Below are 22,764 nucleotides of genomic sequence, written 5' to 3'. Positions count from 1 at the left end.
GAATGTTTTGCTGTATGTGAGCATGATGAGGTTTCAAAATGGTAGACAAAATCATGAACACCTTTTCTGAATTAAACCTTAACAATCTGATTAATGACCAGCCTGTGATCCTCTAAAGTACTAATAGCCCCACCCAACAAGTTTGCCCCCTTACCTTGCTCCTGAGCGTAGTAAGCCAAAAACAGATCAAGCTCTTTCACCGACACAGTTATGTGATGCGGCTGCACGCAGAGTATCGGATTGGAGCACTGTGAGGATTTGACAAGCCGTTCGCCATCAGTACTTTCCAATGGGATGCCTTTAAACAGGATCACCATGACTAGATCCAGCCGCCACACCTTGTCAGCTTGCCGCAAGCAGTCGATTCTTCGCATCTTGCCTTTCTGATCAGGGTTGGACAGGACGCAGCAAGGATGCTTCTTGCCTGTAACGGTGAGCACAAAATCCTCCCGGTACTCCTGCCGGATGTCCTTGCGAAGTTTTGCAAGCAACCTTGATGCCCACTTCTGCTTGATTTCCGGCTTCTCACTCAACAGCTCATCTTTGACTGCTCTCTCCTCATCCTTGGACATTCGTTTCTCGTGCTTCTTGAAGTACTTGCGTTTTCGGGCTTGTAAATTGAACCAGGTATATGCGATTGCACGGACATGTGGAAGAAGAGCTTCAATAAATGGATGGAATTCATCCTTTAATGCAAAAGACACAAGAAAGAATACAGAAAGTCAGCAATTGTAACAATTTAATTTTGCTTATAATTACAAGACGAAAGAAGTAAAAAATCAAATATCTAAATACGTTGACGCATTCTACGTTGGTTCTTCATGAATTTATAAAAAAGGGAGTTATATTTTCTATATTTAAGAAAAGCCAAACAGTAACCTTTATGCAACTGGGAATAGGGAACTGTATTTTGATATCCGAGCAAAACAATAAATACAATTTTAAAGCAAATAACCAAACAAGTTCAATAGTGTCAGATGGGCTATGGCAAGCACAGCAGCGAATGCAGAAATATGTTTTTCTCCTCACACCATGGAGATACGGAGCTAAATCCTAAAACAGGTAGAGCCTTTAGATCACCTTAGATCCCACTTTTGAACATGCTCTCAGAAAGATAGTACTGAGGGCAACAGAGCATGTGTCATTAGATGGATTCCTAATTCTCATCAAATCTTCTGACATTCCTGTACTGTTGTTCCATTCTAGTCAGTAACTACAGAAACCTTTACACAATCAGTCGTTGGGGCGGGGGAGCAGAGAAAAGGGGTAACTCTTGTTGGAAATGCCAGACAGTTAGGTGGGGGGAAAAAAGTAAGGATGTGAAAGTCTCTACCAGAAGTGTCGATGCTTCAGACAATTTCTGCTTTCAGTTTTACACCTTGTAGTTTTTTGATAAGAACAATATGCTCAATGGAAGTGCTGTTTCAGGGTAGACTATGAGGCCCCACAATGCCAGTTAATTTGCTGTACCGATCGCATGCAGTAATTATTCTAAAACCTTTTAAAATATAGCTGGTGTTGGACAATGAAAAATGCCAACTTGGCACGCCATGGACATTCTTTGTGCTTTTGCATGCTGTGACTGGGCTGTCAGTATAAGATTGCTTAAAATTATACTTTAAACAATCCTTTATATATTATCTGGCAGCCCTAATGAACCATTTTTTTAAAGTGTATATGCACTCCTCACCAAATTGAAACTCTTTATTTCACTTAATTATTTACGTATTTTTAACAAGTATAAGCTTTACATTATATACTAACATTTTTGACTGTAAACAGTCATGTTCACTGGGTGCGGGTTAAAACTTCCATTGCCTCAATGGATAATTAAATTTCGACAGAAAAAATACTGGGCATATACCAACAACATTTTATGCTGCATTATTCTCCCCTCTTTTGTTTTAAAAAAAAATTCAACCCTGTAAAGTAGTCGGTTGCACAAACGCAATGGTACATGTAAATATTGACCATTTGATTTCTGTATGTCATTTATTTTTAAAAGCAGAAAACTAAAATCAAAATAAAATTTATCACAGCCTTGGTGGTTTTATATAAAATAATAGGACACTAAAGAGTTAAGTCACAAACTTCTTTTTGCATGAATAGCAGCTCTGTTCTAGGTAACCAGGGCCCAGGATAAAACACTCCAGCTCCTCGCCTTTACTCCCATTGTTTGCGGTTCAAACTCTCCATTTACTGGGGAAATTTAGATTTCAAAACCAGGTGCATAAAAATAAGAGCGATGTTATTTTTTTCTCGAATGTGTTTGTAATAGCCATGAAAAATGTATCTTAGCCAGTCTTGAAACTTCTTTAGCACCAAGCTTAGCAGCCGCAGAGAAACTGAACAGGCCAACAGCAATCCCCTACATGGTTCTCTGTTAGTCACAAACTTTCAAATAGTGTTTCAAAAATCTCTTGTGCTACAAAAGAGGGGAAATATTGTACTTACTGTCTTCCTCTCCCTCCCTCCCCCCACCTGCTTTTTTTTTCCTATTCAGTAATTCTAGATGCAGTTTATCATGTTGGTTTAGTACTTGCAGAAATAAATTAGAACCACTTCACTTAACCTTTGCACACTGTACTCTGTGTAAAGTGCTTAAGAAACCACTTGCGCACCAAATTGTTCTCATGCCGTGCAACCAGTTCATGAAAATTTCTCCTCACTTTTATTATGGGTTAAGTGGATTTTTTTTATTAACACAGAGGACTAAATTTAAAAAAAACATTATTATAAGACTTTTCCAAAAAAGTTCTGATTTACTTTTAGCATGACTTTATATCTACTGTTAATTTATTAACTTGAATTAAATTTAATAAACGTCACAAAATTTCTCAATACAACAGTACTATATGTATAAGTAGATCTTTCTAAAATGTGCCATGGCCCAGATACAGTGTGAACAAAATGAATTGCAGCGCAGTTAAAGCAACATTATAACGATTTTTTTTGGCCCCGCTTTACAACACTTCAAAAAATTACAAATTTCAAAATTATACATTTGCATTCTCTCCCAAAAAATAAACATTTTTTTTCTGCATGCTGAACGCCTCAAACAAATTTAAAGCGAACTTGAAACACCGCATGAGCCATTCAGCTTTAAAATATTGGCTCCAAAAAAAAGTAAGCAAATATCTTTTCTGCTTTTTTTTGATCCAAGAGGGCAAACTGTGATTAGGCGAAGCTTTCTTTTTCAAGCCAAGACAATCTTACAGTTTTCTGCCCGTGCCGGTGGCATTCGCTTTGAGCCAGCCAAAGTCAAGGCAACGTAGCTGCACTCAAGTTACTTTATTTGGTGGTATGCCACAGCCAACCGACGCTGTACGGAAACATACTTCAACTATAAACTGAGCATTTTAACCTAAACCCACACATTACAGGTTTTACAAAGTTTTTTTAAAGCACTTCAGTAATTGCTGACTGCTGCCACTGCCAACTCCAAAAAAGAAATATTTCTACATTTATAAGATTTTTCTTTCTCATCATTTAATTTTTTTTTAAATAAGCATTTCTGCTTACTTCCAATTTTCCTCTTAAATGTCCTGTATATTTTAAGACATTCAGACACTTTTGATAAGAAATTAAGTTCAAATGCAAATGTTATTACCCTTGCTAAAATAGTGGCATGTATAAACAAAACTCCCACCAGATAATTCAAATGTATTTGCGCTTCTTAAAACAATTTAAATAAAATTAAGCTAAAATTTTGGATATTTTTTGCTTCAGCTTGTGTTAATTTTTTTAAAAAGGCATAAGATTCAATGCTGGTCAATAAGCAGACTGTTTTGAGATCTTCCGACCTGCTGAAACCGAACTATAGCTTGTTCTGTGCATATAGCTAGACAATTCACCAGGTACTGAGTAAAAGCACACTCCAGTTGTATATGAGAGCAGTGAGGTATAACTTTAAAGCTTCCAGACTTAAAAAAAGATTCAACATTTAAATTTTAACTAACTGTAACATTGTCATAAAGGACTTCAAGGCCCCATGCCACCTCCACACCTAACACAACCATATATATTTCAATGTTAAATATCATTACAAAACATAAATTAGTCATTATCACCTCCAGCTTTTAGACAAAATATCACTTATTACGTAAAAATGCAAGTGAAATTATTTTAAGTGTAGTGTTTTTTTAAAAACCGCAGTAAGTCCAAAATTATATAATGGTAATTAATTTTTATATTAGATCACCAATTGCATCGCCATCGATTGACATTTATGGAATACTGAAAAATAATAAAATAAGTCAATTTTTCATTACTATACAAATGTTAAAATGTGATATTAATGAATATTTCATACATAATCTACAAAAACACGCTCCTAAATTTCAAAATGCGACTTGCTTTTTACAGCAAACAATGAGCCTCGTGAATAGAATACGAACAAAGCCCTCATTGTCCCAAAATGTTGCAAAAGTGACCATTAGAATTCTTAAATTCTTCCACTTCATTTTTCTGTTTGTTTCAATGACCTGTTCTGTCAAAAGTTATCTGGCACATTTTGCCCCTGAAATATCTCAAACTGCATTTTTGTGCTGTGGATTTTACGGAAAACAAACCTATCTCAGTTAATCTTTTCAGTATGCCAAACAAAACAGAAAGAAGGAAACACAAAAGTGTTAGCAAAACAAGTGTACGGCTATTCTCAATTACGAAAACCACATCATTTTTCCATCTTCATGCTCAATTCATACACTTAATACGCCTTCTCTTCCATTTGTTTCTAGCTAAAAATGTAGGCTTTCAGTTTTCTGATCAGTCAATTACAAATCAAAGGTACACAGTTGAGTTAGCACTTATCTAAAGAAACTAGCCATACTCTCTTTCACTTCGTAGTTTTAGGAATTAGGAGCTTTACCAAGACTGTAATGCCCATTAGAATTGTTTTTAACCAATAAACAGAGTGAAAATGGAGCTCAATAAATACATTTTTGCTACAATAATTTGGCCAAATTGTTCTGGTTTACTTTGTTGCATTTTCCAGCAATACATTAAAAAAAACAATGTAAACATAACCAACAAACTATAACAAAGAAAGGCCGCTTAAAACAGCCAGGTGTATAACTTTGGGATTGGGATCATTACTACTGGGTATTTTTGAGTTAATTTAACACACCTTTTACAAAAGGAATCCTTATTATTCTTACCCACCATTATCTTGAAAGCAAAAAATAATTAATTTTACGAAAAGGAAACAGCCTTCACAGTTGTCAATCAAAACATATTTTGTTAAGAGCATATTAATATTTATAGCAATATTTGAGCAACTGAATAAAATTACAATTCCAATATTAGAAGAGGGATAAGTTGCAGACTCATTTTTCGTCTGTACCTATCAAAGCATCTATCTGCATGGATGAAAATCTTAACGGAGGTAAATATTAAAAAGTTTAATTGTGGCTAATTAGGGAAACAACTAAATGACCAAAGTATTCTAAATGCATCCTGTCTAGTATCTCAGGTGCAACTTTTTAAATTTTTAGTTTTGCTATATATTGAACTATTACATGAATATATTTTATACACACACGCCACTCTTTTGAAATATTTTCTTTAACAGATTATTGTATATATAATCACTTCTGCAAACAATTGCAGTGTTTTCCCCCTCAAAAAACTGCCCTTCCAATTTTGGATGGTTCAGAATTTACTCCTCAAATCTAAACTCTGCTTTACAGCCAGGCTGAAGTATGTTACATAGAAATAAAAATAAATATTGTAAGACTCTTGCAAGTATTGCTCTGTATTTCAAACCCCTCAGAAGCTTACTTTTAAAAAAGCAAAATTATCATTGGTGAATCATTCTACAGGTAAAACTTTTCACTATAAATAGTTGCATAGAAATAAAATTGTGAAAAATAAGCAATGTTGATCTTCAAAAAGTGATCGCGTTATACAAAGTCCCTGTAAAATACAAGGTGCATTTTTAATTTAAAACGACTGTGCTTGTAAGCTGCCTATCAGTATGTGTGCTGCTTGACTTATAAAAGTATTAAAATACAGACATTTATTGTGATCGCCCTTTGTCCAATTACCATATATACATATCTTTATAGGCCGTTAAATATATAATGACATGTACGGAAATTGTCTTCCAATACTAATCAGAAACTTCAAAAAATACTCATAACTGTACAGTTTAACCTGTAGTTATGTTCAGTCGCATTAATGTTAATATGGGAGTTATCAAGCGAAAACTAGTTATTCTGTAATGTTTCACCGAAGATATGAAAACTTTAGAGGAGCAAGAATCAAGTGGCATTAATCGCGGAATTGTATTTTTTAATAGAAAAAAAAAGCTTTTGAAGGGATGGAAGTGTCTTTCGGTCACAAACGACTAAAATGCATGTTATTTCTCCAAGAAATGGCCAAAAAGGTGGTGCAGCCGCAGACTTTCCCTGTCCCGCTGCACCGACTGGCGATTCAGCGTCTGCCTTCCATTGAGTTTGGGAAGTGACACTTCGGTATCCGTCCATTCGTTGCCAGTTTCACCCCGAAACTCCAGCGGTAATCACTTAGCTAGCTGACACTCGCTTCGACTCTGAATGGGCCGCTCTCTGCACTGAAATATGTTGCTGCACTGCTTCTGGCCGAAGCTCGCCGCGGTCTGCAGACACCTCCAGCAAACTGCGAGACAATTTAAACTACCGCCCCCCCCCCTCCCCCCAGTCATCAGCAAATATATATATATATAGCTGTTATTAAAAAATACAACTACCTGCGTGAGACAAATCGGAGAATACATCATCACGGTGCCAAAAAGAGAGACAAGTCAGTCAAAGCCACGAGTAACTCCAGCAGATCTCAGGGAGAGCAGGCTCGGAGTAACGTGTGATCCATTCATATACTTGTCGAATAAAAAAAAGCCTCTGATGTGGAGAAGTCGCAAAGTCTGCCGGTATTCGCGCCTAAAGATCCGATGGCAAGTTTCCCAAAAACGAAAAAAAAATCTGGAGACAAGATTTGTGAATTTTCCAGTGGGATATCCTGGATCAGTTAGCAGTCAAGACGAATTGGTGCAATAGACAAGTCTGCCAGTGCTGGAGATCCAAGTGCCAGAGCTGGCAGGGCACAAATACAAGTCTAAACTTTCGATTCAGCGCAGGAAAACGCGAGCTGGCTGCAGCAGCGAGTGTGTCCCAGGACTGGCACGGGGTAAGATGTGTGGGGGAGGAGGAGGGGTTTGGCCAGGTACAAGAGCTGGTCTCGCTTTTCCTCTCCTCTCCACTCCTGCCAAAGGTGACCAGCTGCACCCTCAGTACCGCACTGGCCGGGATGGCAATATTTTTACAGATTTCCGTATTTATCACCCAAACTCAACCTTCTGTGTCGCCTCCTCCTCCTCCTCCTCCTCCTCAGACATAACACACACGCATTCCTATCCACCAACCTCTGATCTTCACCGCTATTAAAACAAGAGAGAGACTGCTTACAACAAAAAAAATCTCGGATTTTGTCAAAAGCTGTCGAGGCATTGTGTCATTTTACAAGCGGAAGACTTTGCTCCAACCCCTGCCCTAGAGAACAAAATGGAAAAAAAAACAGATCGCGAAAGCGCAAGCACCTTAAGAGAGGAACCAGTCAAAATGCAACTTTCAACACAACAGCATCCCCCCCCCCCCCCCCCCAAGGTACCACTTCCCAAAGTTTTACTGAAAACCCATCGAAAACGGGCCAGAACCGGTGTCCAACTTCCACTCAATACCCCCTGTTGCCCAGCACACAGCGCCTGGCTGCAAACTTAGTGCTGCCCTCAAAACTTGGGCTCGTTCTAAGGCGGCTGTTTGTTTTATTTTTTTAATTCATATTATGATGTTTTTATTTGTATTGGGTGTCCTTATTGTAACATCCCAACACGTACAGGGATAATGATAGTTTACCGGCTCGGTTTAATCCTGAAGTACAGACCCTCCAAGTCTTGCGGTGTGTATTCCGTGCCGCCTTGAACTGGTGTTGTCAGTGCGTTCGCACAGATGAATGTTTTGGGTCTGCAGAATAATTACTTATAACCTTTTATTTTACCCCCACCGGAATGTAATTTGAAATCAGTTTTTACGTATTTGCGGGCACACAGTTAAAGGAGGTGAAATCAGAACCATTCCGATCATTTATCAGAAAGTGTAAAGTTGCAGGAGAGGGAACAGCACAGCTTATGTCTTCTTATTGGAATGCATTTTTATAGTTACATATGGCCATTCCCCCGCCGTGGCTGCTTATCGAGTGTTTTTATTATTTCTTTCTCTTTGTGTATATGGTGACATTCCGTCTCTTTGTAATTGTCTGAGACCCAGGCCAATGTCATCGGTCATTGGCCCGTTTCCTTCTCGTCCTTTTACGGTAGGGTGAAGCAACAGTGCTGCCGTCAAAGTTTCAAACTGCAACAACATGAATTAAACTGAGACCCGTGTTTATTTGTTTTTAACTAAATGTTATTTTAAAACAAGCGTCGCGTCGCAATTCGAAAGCGCGCGTTATATGCGAGAGGGAGTGCCATCAACAAAACTGCCTTCATCTTGCAAAGTAGTCAAAATGCTAGTGACAAGGGCGTAGATACCTGGGAATCGATCTGGCTGCATTTGGCGCCCTTTTAACTACTGTAACGTATTACTGTATTTCATGACAAATTCAAATTACACCAGACTCTGCGGCTTGCCTGCTTCTTCACTGACTCCACTTTCACTCCTTAGATTGTACTGTACTTAAAGCAGTTCCCAACTTTCTTGCAATCCAGTTAAGTATTCACTGCAAGCAATGGAGCTGTCACTGAAAAGCTAACATTTCAGCAGATCGCTGCACTTTTACCTAAAGGAGGTTTAATTATTAACAAAGAAAATACATCTTAGTCATTTAATTGTTTTCCCTCCAGAAAAGTGCACCTGTTCAAATTGGGATGTAGCTGCTTTATCCGGGGGGCAGGATAGCCAAGGTTTAAACCCGTGCCAACCGTGTCAGTATTAATATCTATAACCAACAGCTGCCCGAATCCCCCGCAGGTCTGGGTTATTGTGCGCTGCATTTTGTAATGTTGCAGTGGGCGGGAGGAAGGAAATCTGCAGCAACAACTCTGGCAGCTCAAGCCAGTTTGTGTATGTTCTCAAATGTCCCTTCCTCTAGTTTCGCAGGGGGGGACGGATGGTGTATCAGTCTGCGCAATGCTCCAGTATTGACAATGAACCTGGGCAAATTGAAGTTAAACTTTAACATATGTCCCAACTGAGCGCAGACCATGTCAAACACTACAGTACAGTACTGGAATACATATTGCAGCTTCAAATCGTTGCAGCCGGCGCTTTTCTTTCCCTCCTCGCTTTACGATTTCTTCCTCGTTCTACTTTAGTGAAAAAGTTCCGAAGTGCTCCCAAGTTACAGTGTACACTTTGAGTGGCTGCTGCGAGTGTTTCTGGATGCGCACAGAGAACACGTTGACGAGCCGAGTCTCGCCCTCTCCCTTTCCCCTGCCTTTGGCGCCCTTCCCCTGTTGGCTGGGAGGCTGCAGATTCCCAACTCGCTGAGTTTGTCGTCTGCTCTCAAGTTCAATGGCAGCCGGCTAGGAGTTGGCCTTTGCTCGCAGCCCCTTTGCTCGCAGCCCTGAGCATTCCGATCACGCCACAGCGGCATGCGGTGTCAAACACTGACTCTGCTCCCTCCCCTCGCCAATCACACACTCTATTAATAAGCTACCCTTTTTGCACCGCCAGTCTGTGCAAAGGGACGTGCTGGGGAGAATTTTAAAACAACCCAGAAACATAGAGGCAAGGTAAAAACCGAGGGGGAGGGGAGGAAAAGGACGGTAATGGGAATTGCAAATAAAATAAAAGCAAACAGAACGTAAGAGGGGAAAGTAAGAGAATTAAAAAAGGGCGGACTGCAGTGTCTGGTTTCAGCCAACATAACATTGCCATCAATCTCAAATTCTTCTGGAGCTGTCGAGCCAAACCAGAGGAAGAGAGAGAAAAAAATCTAAAAGTAGGGAATTCTGCCAAGCTCAGCGCTTTTTGGATGCAAGCTCCAAGCACTGATTCATTGCTGGCATTAAAGACAAATCTGATAGCAGCGTGACCTACATCGAGAAAGCTGGCGATTGCAGACATAAACAATCCAATAGTATCGCCAAAAAATAATAAAATAAAGACAAAGTGAAAGCAGCAGTGGAGAGCGCTGGAGCTCTGCAGCCGGGCCACAACCGGAGCAAATAATAACATGGAAGGAAAAAAAATGAAGATATTATTTTTGTAACATACCATTGCACAATGCTGCAATAAAATATATTGAATTTGCAGTTTGCCTACAACGGTTTAAAGCTTCACATTTCTCCTCAAGTTCAAACTGAGCTTCTGCAAAACTGCTCAAAGGCGTTTTTCCCCTTTTTTCTCTTGAAGTGGCCTTTGCAAACCGGAAGCGATACCTCGACTTAAAAAAAAACAGCGGCAAAGTCAAAGTCAGGCAGCTTGCCCTTGCCAAGTCTTTTTTTTTTCCCCCTCGCGATCCTTTTCTCTTCCTCTTTCTGTTGGAATTCTGTACTTGGCTGTGATTTTGACTCTGTTCCAAGAGGCTGGGCGGGCCACTGGGAGGCCAGCCCCCTTCCCTCTCTCCCCCTCTCTCTGGCCGTGTTTACATCCCTTTCTTTCAGATGCCGTCTTTCTGGGCTTTTTTTTCTCCTTTTTAGTATTTTCCTCTCCCTCTGGCAGTGATTCATTCTCTCTCTCCAGTCACTGCGTCCCCTCTCTCTCTCTGGCTCGGTCTTTATTTCCTATCTTTCTTTCCAAGACTCCCCTCTCCCTCTCTCAGTATTATCTGCATGGCTCCCCTCTCCCTCTCAGTATTTTACCTCTACAGGGTGCATCCTTTCGCTGCCAGTCTCTTGCTCCTGTGTGTCTAATGCTCTCCTTTAAATATCTGTGTCTGTCATTCTATTCTCTGTCCCTTTTCAGTGCTCTCGGTGAATTGGTCAGTGTTTTGCTTTCTCGTGCTATCAATGTGCCACTTTAGTCCTTCTTTCAGTGCTATATTTCTCGGTGTCTTTCCTGTGTCTTTCTCTTCTCCCCCTCTGTTTCCATGCTCGTCCTCCCTGTCTGGTCGCCAGGCTGCTGGGAGGGAGGGAGGGAGGGAGTGATTGGAAGTCTCGGTAGATAGCGACCGGCGTATCTCCGTCTCTTTCCCATTCCCACAGCAGCACCTCTCTCCCCCTTATTAACACAGCCCGTAGCCGCCGTCCAGTGTAGCGCGATCACCCTGCGGTGCACTGCCTCTATCGATTCGCTCCAATGCAGCAGGGCGAGAGCTTAAGAGCAATTTAAAGTTAGGCTGCAAAACCAGCATAGAGGAGGGGGGACAATCTGTTCTGCAGTAGGCAGGATTCCTGCTAAGTCATTATTAACCCGCTCCCGAAGGTTAACATGCCTGGTTTGTGTGATATAAAGAGACTGCGATCCAATTTGTTCCCACCCACACATTAAAATTGTCTCTGTATCTGGCACATTAAAGAAAAAAGCTGGTAGCCCAGCTTGCAAAATCCTAGTTCAAGATCACCATCAGCCCGCAACCGTTATAAGAAAAGTCTTATCCTAATATGTAATGCAATGGTGGTTTACAACGAATTAGACAAAAAAAACTGTCTAGTGTATGCACGTAATGCGTTTTGTATTAAAACAGAATTGGCAATCAGGAACTGAACACAGTTTGGGAAACGTCAATTACAAACATTTAGGGTAATTTGGAATTCTGATGAAGTACTTCATAAAGCAAAGACAATCGAAGGTCGCCAGTATATTTTATTAGAACGATTAGACTACTAGTTCCAGACAATGGATGATACTTGAGGCTAACTTGTTTGGACTGTAACTGTTCAGTTTTGGACATTCGATGTTTCAAGGGCATCTATATATATATATAGAGAGAGAAAGAGAGAGAGTGGCCACAGAATACAGAAACTATTGCACAATGACCTAACTGCATGAGCATTGAATGAAAAGTTTTTTTTGTTGTGTAAAAGTTTCAAATAGACGACAATTTGTTTAGTAATGTCACAAAAAAGTTTTATGTCATAGTCATTTCTATGTGAGTGATACAAGAGAGCCATATGATGGTGTTGTGCATGTGCAGTGCCAAGACAGGTTACTTGCTAGTTCCTAAGTAGCCTTGCGAATTGTTATGTTCAATCAGAAAATCATAGAAATTTACAGCAGGCCATTTCGGCCTATCATGTCCGTGCCGGCCGACAAAGAGCTATCCAGCCTAATCTCAATTTCCAGCTCTCGGTCCGTAGCCTTGTAGGTTACGGCACTTCAAGTGCATATCCAAATACTTTTTAAATGTGGTGAGGGTTTCTGCCTCTACCAACCTTTCAGGCAGTGAGTTTGAGACCCCCACGACCCTCTGGGTGAAACAATTCCCCTCAAATCTACTCTAAACCTCCTACCAATTACTTTAAATCTATATCCCTTGGTTGTTGACCACACTGATAAGGGAACTAGGTCCTTCCTATCCACTCAATCTAGGCCCCTCATAATTTTATTATTTAACTATTTACACTGCACTTTTTTTGACAAACATGCAACAAGCTCCGCCCCCCCCCTCCCCCCGCCCCCAGCCAGAATCATTCCATCCATGTGGTGCCGAGAAGCAGGACCTGCAGCTCCGAATTTTTCCCCCTCCGGCTGGCTTCGGGCCAAGAGCGGCGGTCCTTCGGGCCGAGAGTGGGGGCGATGGAGCGAGAACGGCCACCGTGGGGCCGAGAGCAGAGGCCCTTGGGTCAAGAGTCAGAGAGAGGCTGCGTGAGAGAGAAGGGCTGGGGGGAGAGTGAGAGAGGCTGGGAGGAGAGTGAGAGAGGCTGGGGGGAGAGTGAGAGAGGCTGGGGGAGAGAGAGAGACTGCGGGAGAGAGAAAGAGAGACACAGGTGGGGTGGGGGGGGGGGGGGGAAGACGGATCACAGTTTTCCAACCCCCTACAAGGGAAATCATTGGAGTGCTTGTGTTGTGTATGCAATAACTGTTAGACTGAGTACTGTTTAACTCCAAGAGGTATGACCTTGGCTCTGCTTTATTAAGGCCCAAAGTGACTAATATACAAAATGGCTGGCCTTTTATACTAAGGCTTCACACACGTGCCTGCAGCCCAATGGCCTCCAACAGTGACGCCATCTCGTGGCTAGTGATCCCAAAAGTACAGACATGACAATACCCCCCTCTGAGATATTAACACAGTCTTTTACAAATTGAGACGTCCGGTGTTTTACGCTCCCAGGTTGACCGTCTCAGTTCAACTCCAGCCTTGGGTGAGTGTTCAGAATCTGTTGTGACTGGTGGCTGGGTGGCTGACCTGGTGGGAGTGGCAGTGGCCATGTCAGGGATTGAAAGTCCATTTTCATTGAACATGTCAGGGATTGAAAGTCCTGATTCACTGATGACCACTGAGTCCTCTGATGACTGGGGGTAGGTTGGTTGGTCGTCGATTGTCTCTTCCTCCGACTGTTCCGGTTCTGCAGCTTTGACTGATCCATATGTTTCTTGCATGTTTGCCCATTTTTGAGCTTGACAATAAATACTTTGTTGCCCTCCTTGGTCATGACAGTACCAGTGATCCACTTGGGACCCTGATCATCATTCAGAACATATACAGGGTCATTTACAGAAATATCGTGTGACACAGCTGCACTATCATGATAACCTTGCTGACTTTGTCTTCTATATTCAACATGATTATTTAAATCAGGGTGTACAAGAGATAGCTTGGTCTTAAAACCTCTCTTCATCTTTAGTTCAGCAGGCGAGACCCCAGTCAGTGTGTGTAGTCTTATCCTGCAGATGAAGTATAATGTGGAGGCAGATGAAGTATAATGTGGATAAATGTGAGGTTATCCACCTTGGTGGTAAAAACAGAGAGACAGACTATTATCTGAATGGTGACAGATTAGGAAAAGGGGAGGTGCAAAGAGACCTGGGTGTCATGGTACATCAGTCATTGAAGGTTGGCATGCAGGTGCAGCAGGCGGTTAAGAAAGCAAATGGCATGTTGGCCTTCATAGCAAGGGGATTTGAGTACAGGGGCAGGGAGGTGTTGCTGCAGTTGTACAGGGCATTGGTGAGGCCACACCTGGAGTATTGTGTACAGTTTTGGTCTCCTAACCTGAGGAAGGACATTCTTGCTATTGAGGGAGTGCAGCGAAGGTTCACCAGACTGATTCCCGGGATGGCGGGACTGACCTATCAAGAAAGACTGGATCAACTGGGCTTGTATTCACTGGAGTTCAGAAGAATGAGAGGGGACCTCATAGAAACATTTAAAATTCTGACGGGGTTAGACAGGTTAGATGCAGGAAGAATGTTCCCAATGTTGGGGAAGTCCAGAACCAGAGGTCACAGTCTAAGGATAACGGGTAAGCCATTTAGGACCGAGATGCGGAGGAACTTCTTCACCCAGAGAGTGGTGAACCTGTGGAATTCTCTACCACAGAAAGTTGTTGAGGCCAATTCACTAAATATATTCAAAAAGGAGTTAGATGAGGTCCTTACTACTAGGGGGATCAAGGGGTATGGCGAGAAAGCAGGAATGGGGTACTGAAGTTGAATGTTCAGCCATGAACTCATTGAATGGCGGTGCAGGCTAGAAGGGCCGAATGACCTACTCCTGCACCTATTTTCTATGTTTCTATGTTTCTAAGCAGTGTACATAACAGTCGGGTCTGCAGTGACCCTTGGGTTACTCGCTTCATACACTGCTTTATGATTTGGACAGCATGTTCTGCTTGCCCATTGGATGTAGGTTTGAATGGTGCTGACCTTACAACTCTTTTTGTTGAGAGCAAATAAACAATTAAATCGAGTGTCCCCACTCCAAAACTTTTAAACAAGTGCCCTTTTTTTTTCTTTTTTGTGTATTTTTGAGGTTTTTTTGGCACTAAAACCAGAAATTATACAAGTGCCTCCTATAAAAGGGGAGAGAGTGCTGACCTTACATATTTGAACTCTTGAAACTCCTGACTGGTGAAGCACGATCCGTTGTCACCAACAACGATGTCAGGCAGACCATGTGTCGCGAACATGACACTGAGATTCTCAATGGTAGCTGTGGATGTGCTGGATGACATAATTATACACTCTATCCACTTCGAATATGTATCCACCACAACTAAAAACATCTTCCCCAGGAAAGGACTTGTAAAGTCTATGTGGATCCTGGACCATGGTTTGGACAGTCACGACCACAGACTCAGCAGTGATTCCGCTGGTGCTTTGCTGAGCTGCATGCAAGTGTTGCACGAAAGCACACATGATTCCAGCTCAGAGTCAATTCCCGGCCACCATACATGAGACCTGGCGATGGCTTTCATCATTACAATGCCAGGATGTGTGCGATGTAGCTCACATACAAATTTCTCTCTCCCTTTCTTGGGCATATCAACACGATTGCCCCACAGTATACAATCTGACTAAATAGACAGTTCGTCTTTGTGACGAATGTAAGGTTTGGTCTCCTCGCACATTTGCTTGGGTATGGCCTTTGAGGATGCAACTCTTCACCACCGATAAAATCGGGTCCTGGCTGGTCCAGGTCTTAACTTGTTGAGCCGTGACAGGGGTTCCTTCACTCTCAAAAGCATCCATAACTAACAATAGGTCCGCCGGTTGTGGCGTTTCCACCTCCGGTGTGGGCAACGGCAGACGGCTCAAAGATTCGGCACAATTCTCGGTGCCAGGTCTATGGCGAATGACATAATCATAAGCGGATAATGTCAGTGCCCACCTCTGGGATGAAGCATTGGTATTGATACCTTTGTTTTCAGGGAACAGTGAAATGAGTGGCTTGTGATCTGTCTCCAGTTCAAACCGAAGACCAATAGGTACTGATGCATCTTTTTAACCCCATACACACAGGCTAGTGCTTCTTTCTCTACCATGCTGTAGGCTCTTTCCACTTTAGACAAACCTTTTGAAGCATATGCGACTGGTTGAAGTTTACCCGACTCATTAGCTTGTTGGAGTACGCAACCAATTCCATATGACGAAGCATCACAGCCAATACTAAACGTTTACATGGGGCATAATGTACCAGCAGCTTGTTAGAGCAAAGCAGATTAGTGACTTTCTCAAAAGCTCTGTCTTGAGACGTACCCCACACCCAGTTGTCACCTTTTCTTAGCAGCATGTGCAGGCAATGGTTCTAATAAGGTGCTCAATTTAGGTAGGAAGTTACCGAAGTAGTTGATCGACCCAGGAACGAACGCCGCTCCGTCACATTCTGCGGCTTGGGTGCATTCTTGATGGCCTTGGTTTTCGCGTTCGTGGGCATGATGCCATCAGCAGCAATTTTCCTCCTTAGGAATTCGACCTCTGGTGCCATGAAGATGCACTTTGAGCGTTTCAGTCTGAGTCCTACTTTGTCCAGACGATGTAGAACCTCTTCCAGGTTGTTCAGATGTTCCTCGGAGTCACGACCTGTGATCAGGATGTCATCTTGGAACACGACGGTTCTGGGAATGGACTTCAGTAGACCTCCATGTTCCTTTGAAATATTGCTGCAGGCGAGCGAATAACGAAAGGGCATCTGTGATAAGTAAACAGTCCTTTATGTGTGTTAATGCACGTAAGTCACTTCGACATCTCGACCAGCTCCTGTGTCATGTAGGCCGACATCACGTCCAGTTTGGTGAATGACTTCCCCACAGCTAGCGTTTCAAACACGTCATCAGCCTTCGGTAATGGGTACTGATCCTGTTTTCAAACCCTGTTGATCGTAGCCTTGTCGTCTCCACAGATTCTGACTATGCCATCACTTTTCAGCACAAGAACAATGGGGCTGGCCCATTCATTAAATTCAACCGGTGATATGATCCCTTCATGCTAATGGAACTGAAGGCAGACAAGTCCCCTGGTCCTGATGAAATGCATCCCAGGGTATTAAAAGAGATGATGGAAGTTATAGCAGATGCATTCGTTATAATCTACCAAAATTCTCTGGACTCTGGGGAGGCACCAGCGGATTGGAAAGCAGCTAATGTAACGCCTCTGTTTAAAAAAGGGGGCAGGCAAAAGGCAGTTAACTATAGGCCGGTTAGTTTAACATCTGTAGTGGGGAAAATGCTTGAAACTATCATTAAGGAAGAAATAGCGGGACATCTAGCTAGGAATAGTGCAATCAAGCAGACGCAGCATGGATTCATGAAAGGGAAATCATGTTTAACTAACTTACTGGAATTCTTTGAGGATATAACGAGCATGGTGGATAGAGGTGTACCGATGGATTTGGTGTATTTAAATTTCCAAAAGGTATTCGATAAGGTGCCACACAAAATGTTACTGCAGAAGATAAAGGTACGCGGAGTCAGAGGAAATGTATTAGCATGGATAGAGAATTGGCTGGCGAACAGAAAGCAGAGAGTCGGGATAAATGGGTCCTTTTCCGGATGGAAATCAGTGGTTAGTGGTGTGCCACAGGGATCAGTGCTGGGACCACAACTGTTTACAATATACATAGATGACCGAGAAGAGGGGACAGAGTGTAGTGCAACAAAATTTGCAGATGACACAAAGATTAGTGGGAAAGCGGGTTGTGTAGAGGACTCAGAGAGGCTGCAAGGAGATTTGGATAGGTTAAGCGAATGGGCTAAGGTTTGGGAGATGGAATACAATGTCGGAAAGTGTGAGGTCATCCACCTTGGGAAAAAAAACAGTAAAAGAGAATATTATCTGAATGGGGAGAAATTACAACATGCTGTGGTGCAGAGGGACCTGGGGGTCCTTGTGCATGAATCCCAAAAGGTTAGTTTGCAGGTGCAGCAGGTAATCAGGAAGGCAAATGGAATGTTGGCCTTCATTGCGAGAGGGATGGAGTACAAAAGCAGGGAGGTCTTGCTGCAACTGTATAAGGTATTGGTAAGGCCGTACCTGGAGTACTGCATGCAGTTTTGGTCACCTTACTTAAGGAAGGGTATACTAGCTTTGGAAGGGGTACAGCGACGATTCACTCGGCTGATTCCAGAAATGAGGGGGTTACCTTGCTTGCAGGGAACATTAAGGCGGATTGCAAAAGTTTCGATAGGTATGTAAAGAGAAAAAGGTTAGTAAAGACAAACGTAGGTCCCCTGCAGTCAGAATCAGGGGAAGTCATAACGGGGAACAAAGAAATGGCAGACCAATTGAACAAGTACTTTGGTTCAGTATTCACTAAGGAGGACACAAACAATCTTCCGGATATAAAAGGGGTCAGAGGGTCTAGTAAGGAGGAGGAACTGAGGGAAATCTTTATTAGTCGGGAAATTATGTTGGGGAAATTGATGGGATTGAAGGCCGATAAATCCCCAGGGCCTGATGGACTGCATCCCAGATACTTAAGGAGGTGGCTTGGAAATAGCGGATGCATTGACAGTCATTTTCCAACATTCCATTGACTCTGGATCAGTTCCTATCGAGTGGAGGGTAGCCAATGTAACCCCACTTTTTAAAAAAGGAGGGAGAGAGAAAGCAGGGAGTTATAGACCGGTCAGCCTGACCTCAGTAGTGGGTAAAATGATGGAATCAATTATTAAGGATGTCATAGCAGCGCATTTGGAAAATGGTGACATGATAGGTCCAAGTCAGCATGGATTTGTGAAAGGGAGATCATGCTTGACAAATCTTCTGGAATTTTTTGAGGATGTTTCCAGTAAAGTGGACAAAGGAGAACCAGTTGATGTGGTATATTTGGACTTTCAGAAGGCTTTCGACAAGGTCCCACACAGGAGATTAATGTGCAAAGTTAAAGCACATGGGATTGGGGGTAGTGTGCTGACGTGGATTGAGAACTGGTTGTCAGACAGGAAGCAAAGAGTAGGAGTAAATGGGTACTTTTCAGAATGGCAGGCAGTGACTAGTGGGGTACCGCAAGGTTCTGTGCTGGGGCCCCAGCTGTTTACATTGTACATTAATGATTTAGACGAGGGGATTAAATGTAGTATCTCCAAATTTGCGGATGACACTAAGTTGGGTGGCAGTGTGAGCTGCAAGGAGGATGCTATGAGGCTGCAGAGTGACTTGGATAGGTTAGGTGAGTGGGCAAATGCATGGCAGATGAAGTATAATGTGGATAAATGTGAGGTTATCCACTTTGGTGGTAAAAACAGAGAGACAGACTATTATCTGAATGGTGACAGATTAGGAAAAGGGAAGGTGCAACGAGACCTGGGTGTCATGGTACATCAGTCATTGAAGGTTGGGCATGCAGGTACAGCAGGCGGTTAAGAAAGCAAATGGCATGTTGGCCTTCATAGCGAGGGGATTTGAGTACAGGGGCAGGGAGGTGTTGCTACAGTTGTACAGGGCCTTGGTGAGGCCACACCTGGAGTATTGTGTACAGTTTTGGTCTCCTAACTTGAGGAAGGACATTCTTGCTATTGAGGGAGTGCAGCGAAGGTTCACCAGACTGATTCCCGGGATGGTGGGACTGACCTATCAAGAAAGACTGGATCAACTGGGCTTGTATTCACTGGAGTTCAGAAGAGTGAGAGGGGACCTCATAGAAACGTTTAAAATTCTGACGGGTTTGGACAGGTTGGATGCAGGAAGAATGTTCCCAATGTTGGGGAAGTCCAGAACCAGGGATCACAGTCTAAGGATAAGGGGTAAGCCATTTAGGACCGAGATGAGGAGAAACTTCTTCACCCAGAGAGTGGTGAACCTGTGGAATTCTCTACCACAGAAAGTAGTTGAGGCCAATTCACTAAATATATTCAAAAGGGAGTTAGATGAAGTCCTTACTACTTGGGGGATCAAGGGGTATGGCGAGAAAGCAGGAATGGGGTACTGAAGTTTCATGTTCAGCCATGAACTCATTGAATGGCGGTGCAGGCTAGAAGGGCTGAATGGCCTGCTCCTGCACCTATTTTCTATGTTTCTATGTTTCTATGATAGATTGAGTAGACTGGGTCTTTACTCGTTGGAGTTCAGAAGGATGAGGGGTGATCTTATAGAAACATTTAAAATAATGAAAGGGATAGACAAGATAGAGGCAGAGAGGTTGTTTCCACTGGTCGGGGAGACTAGAACTAGGGGGCACAGCCTCAAAATACGGGGAGCCAATTTAAAACCGAGTTGAGAAGGAATTTCTTCTCCCAGAGGGTTGTGAATCTGTGGAATTCTCTGCCCAAGGAAGCAGTTGAGGCTAGCTCATTGAATGTATTCAAATCACAGATTGATAGATTTTTAACCAATAAGGAATTAAGGGTTATGGGGAGCGGGCGGATAAGTGGAGCTGAGTCCACGGCCAGATCAGCCATGATCTTTTTGAATGGCAGAGCAGGCTCGAGGGGCTAGATGGCCTACTCCTGTTCCTAATTCTTATATTCTTATGTTCTTATGCTGGAGTCTGTCCAGTTCAATTTTGACCTTTTCCCTCATCATATACTGAACTGCCCGAGCTTTATGATGGACGGGTCTTACATCCGAGTCCATGTGGATCTGCACCTTGGCTCCCGTGAAATTGTGGCACTGCCAATCACCGTATGAGTTCTTTGGTGTATGTGCACAACTTGGCATTGACTGGGCTCAGCCTGGGCTTCACAGCCTTAGTATCCCACAGCTTGTCGAATGCTCTCTGGCTCATTAACAATTGACTCGCCCTGTGTCCAGTTTCATTGATACAGGCACCCCATTAAATTTCACATTGATCTTTATCAGTTTGCTCTGAGATAGGAACAAGTACAGTCCATAGTCCATACACTTCCTCCTCTGGTATCTCGGATTGCGTATCCGGTTCCGCGCTAGTCTGACCATCATCCTCCACGTGGTGTGTTGCAGCACGCTTGTTCAGCTGCGAACACTTGCGCTGGAGATGCCCCACTCTCAGACAGCCTTTGCAACTATATTGCTTAAATCAGCACTGCTGGTACCGGTGATTTCCCCCACAACGCCAACACGGAGAAATCGGATGCATTCCCGCTGGCGGACTTTGGGCAGCCACAGGTTTCGCGTACGCAGTCGGGTAGGCCCTGCCATGTGCCGCTCTGCCGAACGCCGAATCAATCATATTTACAGTACTTGCCGAGTATCAATTTTTCACTGATATCTACTTTAGACTTCCATCCGTCGTCATGCGTGACTGAGCAATCGTGATGGCCCTGTTCAAGTCCAATGTCTCCACTGCCGGTAGTTTACACAGGGTCACCTTGTGGTTGATGCTGATTACAAAGAAGTTCCGCAGCATGCCTGCCAACACAGCCCCGAACTTACACGGTCCCGCTAGACGTCTCAGGCAACAAATTCTGTCGCATTCTGGCCCTCTGAGCGAATGTGCGTGTAACATCTGTATCTCAAGATGATGATGCCTTTGTCTGGCTTAAAGTGGTCCTGTACCAGTGTACACAATTCTTCATACCTCTTCTCTGTTGGACTCACAGGCAGGAGTAGATCCTTTATTAGAACATAAATTTTTGGACCGCAAACCGCAAGGAACACCGCTGATTTGCGTTGCGGACCTCCTCCATTTTGTTGGCCACGAAGAACTGGGTCAAATAGCACACAGAATCTGCCCAATCTTTCACAAATCGCTCGAACAATCCAATTGTGCTAATTTTTGCATGCAAGGCTTCTTGTTGCCTCGTTGCCAAATGTTGTGTATGCAATAACTGTTAGACTGAGTACTGTTTAACTCCAAGAGGTATGACCTTGGCTCTGCTTTATTAAGGCCCAAAGTGAATAATATACAAAATGGTTGGCCTTTTATACTTGGGCTGCACACACGTGCATGCAGCCCATTGGCCTCCAACAGTGATGCCATCTAGTGGCTAGTGATCCCAAAAGTACATACATGACAGGATGATATCCAGAAGTTACGACACTCACTATTCACTTCATACCCAATAAACTTGTTAACAATGGAGGGGGGTGCTGGTGTGAGGAACGATGCACTTGGATAGGACTAAGGCACTTTGGCTGGGGGAGGCATGCACTTGGACTGGGGTACACGACTTTGGCTGGCCCTTGCTGTCTTCTGGGGAGCTCTGTTCTCTGTCGCTTCAGGAAGTCAAAGTGGATCGAGATATACTTTGCAAAGTTAGCCAGACCTTGGGATGGGCGGTTCCAGTTACACATTCCATTGAAACTTCAGGGTGTGGCTTAGCCTCCAAGAGGACCAATCATAGACAAAGGGTGGAGCATGTTGGCCATTTTGGCAATACAAATAAGCACGTCCTAGTTTTATACACCTTAATAAGGTCTTCCCTCAGCTTCCTCTGTTCCAAAGAAAATCAACCCAGCGTATTCAATCTTTCCTCATAGATAAAATTTTCCAGTCCAGGCAACAACCTCATAAATCTCCTCTGTACCCTTTAGAGCAATCACATCTTTCCTGTAATGTGGTGACCAGAACTGCACGGACTAATCTAGCTATAGTCGAACTAGTGTTTTATACAGTTCAAGCATAACCACCCTGCTCTTATATTCTATGCCTCATTTAATAAAGGCAAGTATTCCATATGCCTTCTTAACCACCTTATCTACCTGGGCTACTACCTTCAGAAATCTGTGGACATGCATCCCAAGGCCTCTTTGTTCCTCTACACATCTCAGTGTCCTACCATTTAACGCGTATTCCCTTCCCTTATTAGCCCTCCCCAAATGCATTACCTCAGGATTGAATTCCATTTGCCACTGTTCTGCCCACCTGACCAGTTCATATATATCTTCCTGCAGTCTACAGCTTTCTTCTTCATTATCAACCACACAGCCAATTTTTGTATCATCTGCAAACTTCTTAATCATACACCCTACATTCAAGTCTATA

The 22,764-nt window shown here is 43.0% G+C and overlaps 1 protein-coding gene across 4 annotated transcripts in view; it reads right to left on the bottom strand.

The window, feature by feature from the left end:
* Positions 1–7,266, bottom strand: part of LOC139269995 (nuclear factor 1 B-type-like) — a 368,148-nt gene extending 360,882 nt beyond the window's left edge. For all 4 annotated transcript variants that reach the window (XM_070888406.1, XM_070888407.1, XM_070888408.1 and 1 more), the window contains exons 1-2: positions 6,731–7,266; positions 155–686 (exon numbers count right to left, since the gene is read on the bottom strand). In XM_070888406.1, the coding sequence (XP_070744507.1) occupies positions 155–686; positions 6,731–6,760 (562 nt within the window). In that variant the 5' untranslated portion in view covers positions 6,761–7,266. The remainder of the gene's footprint in view (positions 1–154; positions 687–6,730) is intronic.
* Between the last annotated feature and the right edge of the window lie 15,498 nt (positions 7,267–22,764).

The sequence above is a fragment of the Pristiophorus japonicus genome, chromosome 1 (genome assembly GCF_044704955.1).
Source record: "Pristiophorus japonicus isolate sPriJap1 chromosome 1, sPriJap1.hap1, whole genome shotgun sequence".
Classification (NCBI taxonomy): Eukaryota; Metazoa; Chordata; class Chondrichthyes; family Pristiophoridae; genus Pristiophorus; species Pristiophorus japonicus.
The sequence above is the reverse complement of the archived record's forward strand: the minus strand, read 5'-3'. Positions and strand labels throughout refer to the sequence as shown.